The sequence below is a fragment of the Drosophila kikkawai genome, chromosome 2R, assembly GCF_030179895.1.
Source record: "Drosophila kikkawai strain 14028-0561.14 chromosome 2R, DkikHiC1v2, whole genome shotgun sequence".
NCBI classification, from domain to species: domain Eukaryota; kingdom Metazoa; phylum Arthropoda; class Insecta; order Diptera; family Drosophilidae; genus Drosophila; species Drosophila kikkawai.
The window spans coordinates 26,353,470-26,365,820 of NC_091729.1; the positions used below are offsets into that span (position 1 = coordinate 26,353,470).

General features: G+C 38.7%; 1 protein-coding gene and 1 long non-coding RNA gene across 3 annotated transcripts; one reads left to right on the top strand and one right to left on the bottom strand.

Moving 5' to 3' along the window:
• Positions 1-165: 165 nt before the first annotated feature.
• Positions 166-1,653, bottom strand: tpr (tracheal-prostasin). The gene is made up of 2 exons (XM_017163482.3): positions 796-1,653; positions 166-728 (listed from the first exon to the last, which is right to left on the bottom strand). The coding sequence occupies exons 1-2, from the start codon at positions 1,609-1,611 to the stop codon at positions 411-413; spliced, it is 1,134 nt and encodes a 377-aa protein (XP_017018971.1). The 5' UTR covers positions 1,612-1,653; the 3' UTR covers positions 166-410.
• A 2,855-nt stretch (positions 1,654-4,508) lies between these two features.
• On the top strand, positions 4,509-5,366 carry LOC108072273 (uncharacterized). Of its 2 annotated transcripts, XR_011444586.1 has the most exons (3): positions 4,596-4,757; positions 4,819-4,950; positions 5,117-5,366. It is a non-coding gene; the product is annotated as an uncharacterized lncRNA (long non-coding RNA). The 2 variants fall into 2 exon arrangements; XR_001770607.3 differs by having other exon boundaries at positions 4,509-4,757; positions 4,819-5,366.
• Positions 5,367-12,351: the final 6,985 nt, after the last annotated feature.

The window sequence follows — 12,351 nt, forward strand, 5'->3', positions numbered from 1 at the left end:
ACTGGCCAGACCAGAATTCTAAAGAGAAACCGGCTCCTGGAAGAGGTTAGCGCACTTTGTGGCAACTTTTCTTTTAATCAATAAATATATATAAAACAGCTTGAGAATAGGAAGGTTTATACTCTGCCGAAGGTTTCCTCAGTTCTAGCTGGGCTTTTGTTTGTCTTGATTTTAAGGAAACATATCCCTAGAAAGTGCAAAGTTATTTTCAGGGAAAATAGTTTGTTTCTGGGGATATGGTTTGGGTTTTTACTTTTAGAGAGGAAATAATAAGTTTTTTGTTAGGAAAACTTATCTTTCAAAACGGGAATTGGAAATTGAGTTTGAGATTCCCCTGATTCCACCTTCATTGAGAGTATTCTTTTTGCAACTACTTAAGGTTACAGAAATATCTAGACTGCTCTCTCTTTCTACTTGATCTTCTTGGTCTCCTGCTGGCAGAGGCAAGCCTGTTTGGTGAGGTTCTTGATCCAAGTTCCATAGCGATTCACTCGGGCATAGACGCCGGGATAACCGGCCTTGGCACAGCCCTCGCCCCATGAGACCACGCCGGCGATTTGATGCTCTCGCGTGCCGCTGGCTACGATGTGGAGTGGGCCACCGCTATCACCCTGGCAGGAGTCCTTGCCGCCTTCGTCATAGCCACCGCAGAGCATGTTGTCCGTGATCTTGTTGCCATAGCGACTCTTGCGGCATTCGTCCTGGGAGAGGATGGGGACTTGAACCTCCTGGAAAAAGGGGAAAATATAAGTTTGGTAAGTAAATTCCTATAATTCCCAAGTGGTTTTAATTAACCTGCAGCGTATCCGATGTTGGTCCTCCAACTTTCAGGGCTCCCCAGCCTGTGACAATACCGTTCTCCCCCTTGAAACTCCTGCCCGGCGTGGGCATGCATACAGGATGCAGAACTTCATTGAACTCCACCGGCTCGTCCAGCTTAATGATGGCTATGTCGTTGTCATAGTTCCTGGCATTGTACTTTGGATGCGTGATCACCTCGGCCACCTTGCGGTCTATCTTCTGCATGTGCGACATCTTGCGGTCATGTTCCAGCAGCCTCACCGAGATCCTTTCCTTGCGGAAACCATACACACAGTGGGAGGCGGTGAGGAGGAACTGGTCATTGAGCAGAGAGGCGGCACAGTAGAACCTGCCGCCGTAGAGGAGCATGGCCACCCAGGGATACTGATGCACCTCTGTCTCCTGGCCACCAACTATCCGTTTCTGGATGTTGGCTATGCCGCAGACGCAGTCGCGGCACTTCCTCGGCGGGTCCAGAGTGGGCGGAGCAGGGGTGGTGGCCCTCCTGGTGGTCGTTGTACTCGACGATGGAGCCGGCGTAGTGGTTGAGGTGGTGCTCACTGAGGGCTCTGGCAACGGGGAGCTACTACTCAGGGTGGCCACAGTGGCATTTTCCGAGTCGGAGCTACCAGGACGCTGGGGTAGCAGCGACAGAACCCACTGGATGAAGGTGTTCTGGGATTGCTTCAGCAGGGGATTCGCTGTGGTCTCCGAGGCGGGCAGGCTCTGATCTTGGCCCACAGCCAGGCCGATGATCAGCAGGCACAACCATATGATGGTGGTGGTGGTGGTGGCTCCTCGTCGACTCATTTTGGACTAGACTTTTTCCGGCTTTCTCCACAGCGACACCACCGATGAGCGTGGCTCTCGGCGAACTGATCGGCCAGCCGCTTGGCCAGCATTTGAAAGCGGCATTTCACCCAAAAAAAAAAAGAAAGAAACAAAAAAAAGTGGTTCTGGCCGGTGGCACGTCCACTTTGCCAATCCGATTTACACTGGAAGAAAAGTAGAGTAAATGGGGTTAAAATAAATAGATCAAATGTAAGTGTAATAAAAATAACTCTAGTTAAAATAATTCTACTGAAAAAGTAACTCTAAAAATAAGAAATTAACAAGCCTTTTTATGTGATATTTTGAACACTAAAAAATCTATTAAAGTTCCTATATAAAATCTTACAATATTCAAATTTGTTTTCTATATATTTTATCTATTTTTTTCAGTGCACTGACACACTCCCCTTTGGATTTGCATTCGGTATTCTGCGCATGCGTGGGCGCCTTAGGGCATCCGCAGCTCACTCAGCACACAGCACAACGCACTTTACACACACTCTACACACCACACACACTCTCGACACACCACACACATATTCTACACACACACATACACTTCTTACAATCCAACGATTGACCATGATACTTCACTTGATTCGCTGGCAAACAAAACAAAACCAAAAATCGGAGCCACTCAGCCACAAAAGTTGGCCTTTTTTTTTGCGCTGAAGCCACTGAAGTAGCGAAAGTTTTTTTCTCGCTTCAAAACTTATTGAAATTTGTTTTTTGTTGTATTTTTTTTTATTTTTGCTTTTCTGATTCGCTTCTATCCCACTTCGATCGCCACTCGACGACGCATCGTAATTTTACTTTCTTTTGATTTATATTATTTGGGGCTACTTTTTGGCGGCTTTTTTGTGGGTCTTTCTGTTGGTTAAGGTTTTGTTGTTTGTGTTTTTTTCTTTTTTATTTTTTGTATTTTTTTTTAACAGTAATGGAAACAAGGCTGATGACAACCACAATAAATTGTGTGGCACTGTTTACATTTACAACGTTTACGTGGTGGGATTTGGGTTTGATTTTTTGGGTTTGGGGGCTTGTTATACAGGGTGTTTGTACTTTGATTAAAGAACACAAATTTCAAATAAATTTTTCATTAATAATATAAATAAAATTTATAAAAATGTATATTAATTTATTAACTTTTTTATACCAAAAACGAACCAAGCTCATAAACCCTCAGAGAAACCCATGAAGCTGTCTGAAGTTGCAGAGTTTAACGAGTCAGGGACCACATACTCCTCCTCCATCCCAACCATAACCATTCGCACGTGTCCCGGCGAGTCGTGAGTCATATTAAGTAGCCACATCCTCTACTTGATCATTAAAGGCAAACTTGCGAGGCTGCGGAGGCGGCGCCGTTGCGCCTGCGCCATTCGGCTGACCGACAATTGATGGATGCCCTGAATGGTTGTTAAAGAAATATTAAAAAAAAAAAAGGGTAGAGTTTAGAGGGTCATTAGTATGCACACACATAGCACTTGGCATATTAATTGTCCGCGTAATGTTGCAAGCAGATGCAGATGCAGATGACGAGTTACATGAAGTCACCTCCAGTTGGGCACCGGAAGGAGGTCTTCTAGCTGATGATGATGAGGAACTAATGCCAGCACGTCGCAATCTGGGCAAAGGTGATGCTCATTTAGACGGTTTTAGAAAAATTTCTTTGGGTTTCTTTAATGTATATTAATTTAAAAATTAGATAAATAATTTTAAATCATAGAAAATGTATTTTTAATCATAGAAAATGTATTTTAAATCATAGAAAATGTATTTGAATTAAATATATAAAGTATTTAAATGCATTAGTTAGTCTTAAATAAGTTGGTGATGTATTAAGTGAGCATTCTAAATTGTTTTAAAAATACTTTTAAGGTCTGTAGATTTTCTTCTATTTTTCTATAATTTTTTATGAATCTTTATTAGAGTTTTTAATAGATTTAACTACATTTTAACAATCTACATTCTTTTTAAAAGTTTTTAATATTAAGGTAACATGCCAAAATATTTTAAAAATATTTTCCAACAACTTTCTATATATTTTAAATGCTATTTCTATTTCTTTTTAATATTTTAAATTCCTTTAAAAATGTTTTAAGGTGCTGCAAATTTTCTACGTTTTTTCCTACAACTCTTACCTTACTTTTAATTGGTTTTTTAGCCCTCTTTAGTTAACTTTTACCATTTTATTTAAACAAGTAAATGCCCCACATCACTGGTGGGCATGTGAGCCCATCAAAGACCGCATCCGATCCAGGGCCCAACCGCAGAGCACGCAGTTAAAACAAAGTGCCATTTGCATAATGCCCGGCTAGACAAAACCGAATGGAAAATACTGGAAAAAAACCAATGCTCTTGGCATGTGTGAGTAGTACATCTATGGCCAGATGGGAGTGGGTTTATTTACGAGCCTGGACCTGGACCTGCACTTGGCGACGCAATTATGCAAGAGCCACTCTCCATGCCGCCACGGAGGAAAAACGTGACCACCAACGGAGCGACAGAGTGACTGACTGCGTCCTCATCCTCTGACTCTGACTCTGCTGTTGGGGAAAATATGTTAATTGGCATTGTAATATGCACATTAGATGTTGCCAACTACTAAGCGCTCATTAAACAAGCCAGCCCAGGCCCAGGCTCGGCCAATTACTGCCGCAGGTAAAGTCGCCAAGGAGGGCCGGACAGGTGATAAATTGAGGGAATCGGAATTGATTATGAAACCAGATTGAAGGCGCCATATTAGTTGTATCTTTGTGAATTAATTGCACTTAATTGGGGAGTGGAAAAGGAAGGTAGGAAAGGGTTTATTAAGATTTAAATTGAATAAAGTTATTCTAGAATATTAAGAGTTTGCAAGTACTCCACAATTTCTTTTAAGATTTTTCTGTGTAATTTTAATTTGAGTTTTTGCTTTTAGAGCAGGCTCTGCCCCTTTTCTTTGACACCTGTCACCTGTTTCATACAACCCAAAAAACCTAAAATCATCAGTTAACCATCACTCGTTCTATAAACCAGACCTAAATGGAATAGTTCTATGTTTTTCTCGCATTTCTCCCGTTCTAAATTTTCAAGTGTTTGTGATTCCAAAATTGTTTTTGTGTATTCGTTGTCTTAAAGCAAAAGTAAGTTTTTTTTAAATAAAATTCCCTAAAACTGTAGAAGTTAAGCCTCTACCAATTGCAGATGTTTCCCTATAAACCCAACATTTTGGCCAAAACCAACGAAGGATCTCCAGAGGAGAGCTTCAACGGAGATCAATTAACAGCTACTCTTCCTTGTGGCTGTTGCGGCCCCCAGCAGGAGATTCAAGGAAATGTGAGAAAAACATAAACTAAGTTAACTTTGAAAAAGAAAACATGGCCAGTACAAAGATCGTTTCTGGTCATATCAAAAAGAAATACAGATACATTTCATTTAGTTACTTGGACTCCTTAAAACACCAAAAGGATTCCTATTACTTGGACTCTAAATATGCTTGCAGGATTTACTCGGATTCTCATTAACTAGGCTGTTTACTCGGATTTTCCTCTAATTCAAGGACTTGACTTCACTCGCCACATGTACATATATAAGTTGCAGATAGTTGGGAATATTCCAGTCACCAACAAGAAAATATATTATATTCTATATTGCCCGTATGAATTTACAACTACGATAACTGACCTTTCAAATGGATTTCAGAACTTTATGATTATTAGTTGAATTATTATTAAAATAGCCATTGCCTCACAGTTTAATTGTTTATAATTTTGATAATCCTGGGGAGGGGAAAAGCACTTCTCAGAGTGAAACTATAGATCAAAAGGTCTGGCAGAAATTTCCTAGAAAATCGAACTGCAACTTGGTCACAGTTAAGGATAAAGGAATGGCTCTGGTTCCCTATTAAATAGCTTTAAATCCAAGCCCTTACTAATTAACATTTATGTGTTTTCCCCAAACCATCTCTAAATTTCAGTTGTGTCTTTAAGGTTGTTTTTAATTCCCTACAGTAAAAAAAAACCACAAAAAACAATTACAAAATTGTTGGGCAATGGCTGGCGGGCTGACACATGGCCCCTGACCCCCTTGACCAGCGGCAACAACGAGCACATGAAAATGGAAAATGGAAAATTTTTCACAGACAGTTGGGTGCGTGTAAAAAATTTCACTTTTGATTTATGCGCGACGCGTGGAAAGGTGTTGCCCGGATAACTCTGTTTGCCTTTTACATTTTTGTATCTCTTTTTTTTTGGGGGGGGGGGGAGAGAACCTGGGAGCAATAATAAAATTGATGGAACGGATAGAAGTGGATATTGCAACATATTTGCATAGACAACCATTAGGACAACGAGCACCATTCAGCCAGTGAGCCACTCAGCCATGAATGTGGCTATTACACCGAATAGATTATGTTTTGCTATGCACGTTGGCCGTTGGCTGTCATAAAATTTTATCTACCAAGTTAATTAAACCGGCAGTTAGCCGGGAACTATCCTATCCCAGCCGGGCTCCTGTTCATTTGCAGTTGAAAATTTAATTAGTTATTCCATTTGCGCGGCAGCCAAAGAGAGAGAACGTTTCATTTTCCTACCAACCACTTACCTTTCCTTGCCAGCATGAAAAAGTGAAGGTGCAAAATCCTAAAAAAAATGTCTGATGGTTTCCTTTGGATCAAGAGAGTTTCCACACCTCGGCCGGGGGGAAAATCACCAGCAGAATCGCATCAAGACTCACGCAAAGGCAATGGCAAGCGTCTCAAGTTGCCAGGCACGCGATGCCACATTTTTTTTGAGGTGAACCCACTACGATTATGACCTGTACTTGTTGAAAGAGGTTTCCACAACAACAAAAAGTACAACAAAAAACAGCTTAAAAATGTGTAATGATTTTTTCGGGCATGCTCAACATACTTGCAATAATTTGCATGCAATTCTCGAGCGGCATGCAATGGTTGCTTGGCACGCAAGGCCTTATAATGGATTAATTACAGGGTAATGCGATTCCCGAAACGTCAGAAATTGAGCTTTGCTTTTTATATTATTTTTTAATAAAAGAAAAATTAATAAAAATACAGAAAAGATTCCCTTAAAAATTAATAGGTTTATTTAACGCGAATGTTTGCTAAACCTTTACTATAATTTACAATGCCTCTAAGTACTTCCAACTTACCAACCAATTAGCCTTCCCAAAAGCCTTACATACTTAGCCACTTTCGAGCGCTTGTTTGGCCAACATAAAACCTCCAGAAGGGCCCCAATTTCAACCTTGAAAATGGGTATATTTATTTTTTAAATGCTCTTGTAACCCCCAGACGTTGACCATTCCCAATAAAATTAAATTCGTATGCTGGCGACAGGTGATTCAGATTTTCGACTTTGGGAACTTGCCCTCGTTTTCACCGATTGCATATTTTATGCTTCCCATAACGACTCATTAATTCTATGGGAATGGAGTCGTAAACAAGGCCGTCAAAACTGACCCGTTATTACACGAAATGCGGGAGAGAGGAATATAAATAAATCGGTGCCATAAAAGCCATGTTTGTTGACATATTTAAATGATGTAAAAATTGAATAATAAAACGAACCAAAATGACCAATAATCCATAAAGAGAATCGGTGATCAAGAAGAGCAAAGTGGCTTATTAATATGGGTACCTAATAAGCTAAGAAATTAGTTTATATTTTATGTGAGATGTTAGATTTAACTCTGATTTAATTTTAATACAAAGGTTAGCTGTGTAATTTTATTTTAATTAAACTTAAAGCTGAAGAAAGATATACACTTTTGTAAAAGAAACTAAGAACAGCACAAGTTATTTTAGGTTTACTTACGTACTTAGAAAGTCTATATAAACACGTAATGCATATAGATTTATAGCTCAAAATCCATTATTAATGCTTACTCAATTATCAATTATAATTCAAGCTTCATTACAGCCAAGTCCTGCATTTAATTGGATTTCTCCGACAGAGGCTGGAATATACACAAATCTCCGGAGGCGTTAAATCTATATATTCATTCCATTGTAATTGAAATAATCATACGAAAATTTGTCTAATTTGTGGTCTTGTTCCCTACATAATTTAGGCTACCAGACGGAATCTCTGTCCGCCCAGTCAAGCGGCCATTTGCTGGTTCCATGCGCATTTTCTTCATCAATGATTAATTGTTTTGACAATGTTGCAGCCATGTACCAGGCTCTCCCTCTCCCTCTTGTCTGGACCTGGTTCTGGTCCTGGCCCTGCTCTCTGGTCTCTGGTTCTCGATGTGGTGAAATATTCCGCGTGGCCTCCGTCGCTGGTCCATGTCACATTTGTGGCCTGGCACTGACGAATGTCCCCAAATTGATGTATGATTTTGGCAGCGATGCCAAAAACCTGCACCAACCGCCTGGGCAGTCGGTCTCTCCAGTTCTCCCTGCCCTCTCTTCTGGGGAAGATTTAGTGCAGGGCTTTGGCTTTTGTGGAGCATTTTTGGTCAGATATGATATATCTCTCTGCTGAGTAAAGTTGCAGCGTGGAGTTTATAGTGCAGGGATTATTGATTTTTGAAAAGTAAGGGCTTTAAACGAAACTAGAACTATCCCTTAACCCCAAACAAATGTCACCCACAGGTACTAGTTTGATTTCCTTTCACACTTTTCCCTTCTGTTTTCCCTTAGTTAAATCTGCCTTGGAACAATTTCCTTTTAAATTAAACTTAAAAATAAACAAACTGAACCGAGCCTGGGGGCTGGAAAACAGTTTAGCTTTGGTGAAAGTCGTAAAACTTTCACTTGACCCTTGTCAAGCAGCTGGAGGGTGAAGGTATCGGGTTCGAGTGTTGTAATCAACAGCAAAATTGGCACCAGTCAACCGAACTCCTCCCCGGAAATACATTCTTACTACCTCCTCCCACACACCCCCCTTTATCTGTGTCAGTGTCAGCATCGTTTACGCTTAACTTCCTGCAGGATCTCTGTGTTTTTCGGGTAGGGGTGGCTAGCCTTGACCAACTGCCCTGAGTCAGAGGATTGTTCTGGCTCTCTGCTGTCGCTGATAAGTCGCCAGGTTCAATAAATCGTCGCCTTAACCAAAAAATACATGTATATAATATATTTAGTTGGTTGTTAGATAGTTGCAGTCACCGGGAATCCCCCATTATGAATCGGTGGAAATCCAAACATATGACCCCATGTAATCGTTGGCCATTTACTTTATCATTTAGCAACATAAATTAGGAACTAAACGGTTCAACTAAATGCAGACTAACGTGCGTGTTTTGCATTTCATTAAATTATGCCAGTGCACAGGGGGAAATTGTGGGTGAGTTTATGTTGTGGAGAGTAGAAGTTGGAGTGCAAATAAAGCTATTACATAACTAAATTATAGCTGTATTATTTTTAAAATATATTCTTAATATTTTTATAATATATTTTTTATCTCAAATAATTTTCTCTCTGCTCTAAAGGGAAATGCTAATTAAGTGGAATGCAGAGTTGGCGCCACATGCCAAATATTTGCCACAGCTGACACCAGTGGGGGTCACTGGGAGTACGTGCTGGTTAATTAAGCGGCAATCCAAATGCATTACATGTCCTTGCCGCCCAGGTGCCATATCTATTAGGGAGAGGGAGAGAAAGGACCAACTCAAGCTGGAACAATTTACGTGACAAATAACTGAAATTGAAATGCATTAAAGAACCTTCTTGTCCCTTTAAGTCATTTGTGAACTCCATTGTGCGACTTTACACACCTCGACAGGTATCTGGCGAGATCCTACCTATCCGTTCTGAGGTTTATATACCGTCCAATGACATTCAACAAGGACAGTTACGCTTCAGAATTTACAAAATTTTTTTACCATTTGACAATTCCATAGACTCTGCAGATCAAATATGCACTGTCCTGTCCAACTAACACAATTTTTCACACCTCCTGGGCAGTTCTTATCCTTATTTATAAAATATATACATACTTGGTACATGTATCCACCAATGACCGGGTCACTAGAGTGGCAAAAAATGTAGACATTTTCTTTAGAGCAAGTCATGCATTCCATTTCCTATTTACATTTATCTAACTCTCGCCAAAAAAAAAAAAGAACTAGAAGCTATCTTTGGGAAGCCGAAGTGTGTATACCCTTCAAATTATTTAAAAATAGGAGAAAAATTCTTTAATTTCACTTTAGAAAGATTTTTTGCCCTAGTTTTTATTATCAAGGTTATCAAGTCGGTATATTTAATTTAAAATTTCTGAAAATAAATATTTTTATTTAATTTTAAAACCGATTAACGTGGCTAGATTGAATCGCCTGTTAATGCTGATCCAGAATATATATGACTTATGGGGCCTGAAATGACTTCTTCTATTTGTTAACAAACTTCTTACTTACTCTACCAAAAATAGAAAAAAATTTGTAAAGGCAAAGAAACGGATTTAATGGAAAACGATGATGCCCCAGGGTTGTTGGCCCCGTCGCTGCGGCGCCTGGCAACCCTGGTCGGCGCCAAACACCCAAAATTCCGCTCCGCATTGCGTTGCGTCCGTTTTTATTGCATGTGATGGCTTAATTTATTTGTGTATATATATTTAAAACAAAAAAAAAAATAGTGTTTACAGGGTAGACGAAGGTATATGCGAGTTTATTTAAATGTTTATATTGTTATAGAATTATATAAAGTATTTTCAAAAATTATTTTTAACTAAATCAGCTATAAAATAATCTTATTTGGTTCCAAATAAATTAATAATCCTTAATTATATTGCAAACTGTTAACATCTATATAAATATTCAAGTAAACTTTATTTCCAGGACATTAAAATCATCATCAAATCATCATTAAAATCAATCATATCTCCTAGTCTGAGCCTTTTTTGTGGCCTTTTTTATTCGTTTTCGGCTTGGTTCTCTTTGGGAGCTGACCAAATGGTGCCAACTAGACGCGATGCGCCAGAAACTGTTAAACGTTTGCCAACTTCAATGTGGCATTTTCCGGATAACGCTGCGTATGCGTGATTTGTTTTTAAGTCCGAAAAGCTAATATACCGAAAAAGATGGCACAAACTAAATCAAATAAACCAATTAAAAATCAAATAATGCTAAAAGGAGTGCCAAATATTAAACAATTTAAATAATTCCAAAGTATCTAGCATTTGTTTGGATTTATTTAAATTTCAATGCACTTGCAGTGCTCAACAAAAAAAAACTGTAACGAATCCACGTAACCATAAATCATTCAACTTAAATCCCTGTAACAAATTCGTATGCACGCAAATCAATTGTTCAATTGTTTTCCCGAAAAGGAAAATAAATAAAATATAAGCCCAATGCTGTTAGGGATACCACGGCAGGATATGGGTGAGCTGGCGTGGAGGGGAAGGACATAGCGCGTAGGGACAACAAACAAGTTGGCGGCCATAAATAAATATCGCATAAGCCCAGAGACCAACATAGAATATAAATTTTCACTCTGCCAGTCCCCCTGCCCTACCCCTCTGTGTCTCTTTGTAATACAATCAACTTAATTTTGTAAAAATTCAATTTAAATAATGCCGCGTGGATCTATATAAAAAAAAATATATATATTTTCCTGCGAATATTTATCTTTAGTTGTGTTTCTGTGGCTGTGCGAATTCAATTGTCTGGATTTAGTTTTTAAACGACAGATGGTGGCTGTTTTAAAAGGGTCTTAGGTTTTTAGTACGGGAAAAGTGCTTTAAAAAATTGTATAAAAATATTTTAAAGGACTCCAAGAATTAGTTATATGCCTAAATATTACTTTATTTATTTAAACATATTTAATTCCCTTATAATTATAGTTTTTTATTCCCTTTTTAGTGCCTCTTCCTTCTCATAAAATTTCCTCATTTAATTGTCCCCTTAAAAATTTTTTAAATTAATGCTCTGGCTATAATTAAATTGAATTTACTGCTTGAATAATTTTAATTTCCTTCGGCCACGATGCGCGTCCAGCGCCAAAACTAATAAGGCGCCAGAGACACGTACACGTACACCTCCTGAAGATGACGAGTGGGATTCCCAAATACTATATATGTACACCGTATATATATATAATCATGTTGCACCGTCAAATCTGCTGTCTGTCTTCTCCTTCTGCCACACATGTGTTGCAATCTCCTCGTGCCAGTTGGGGCAGAAGCGAACAAGTGCTGCGGAAATTACATTGAATGGGGGAATATTGTGTACTTTAAGTCAGGCGTTTATATTTATTTGGAGTGCTGAATGGATTTAATTATTTCATTTGAATTATTTAAGTCTTGGGTTTATTTATTAAAGGACTTAAAAAGCTTTTAACTGAGGTTTAGTTCCGAGCTTATTTTATTTAAAAAAGTTCTACCAAATTTAAAATTTTAAGAAATCAAAATGTTTGGCCATTTTTGCTTATTTTAATGATGTAACCCCTTATTATTATTTCGCAAAAATGGCCAAAAAATCGATTTCTTCCGGACATATCTAGAAAGATTCCCCTGTTGATGCTGATCAAGAATATATATGGTTTATGGGGTCGGAAAGGTCTCCTTCACTGCGTTGCAAACTTCTGACTGAATTTATATTACCCTGCAAAGGTATAAAAATAGGAATATTAAGGATTTTGTTTTATTGAAATTCTAATTATTACTTTGGGCTCATAATTATTTCAACTTTATTTTAAATTTTCCCTGCAATTGATACATATTTTCCCACCCACCACGATCCTGGACTGCAATTAATTTTCCCCTCAAACATTTTAAT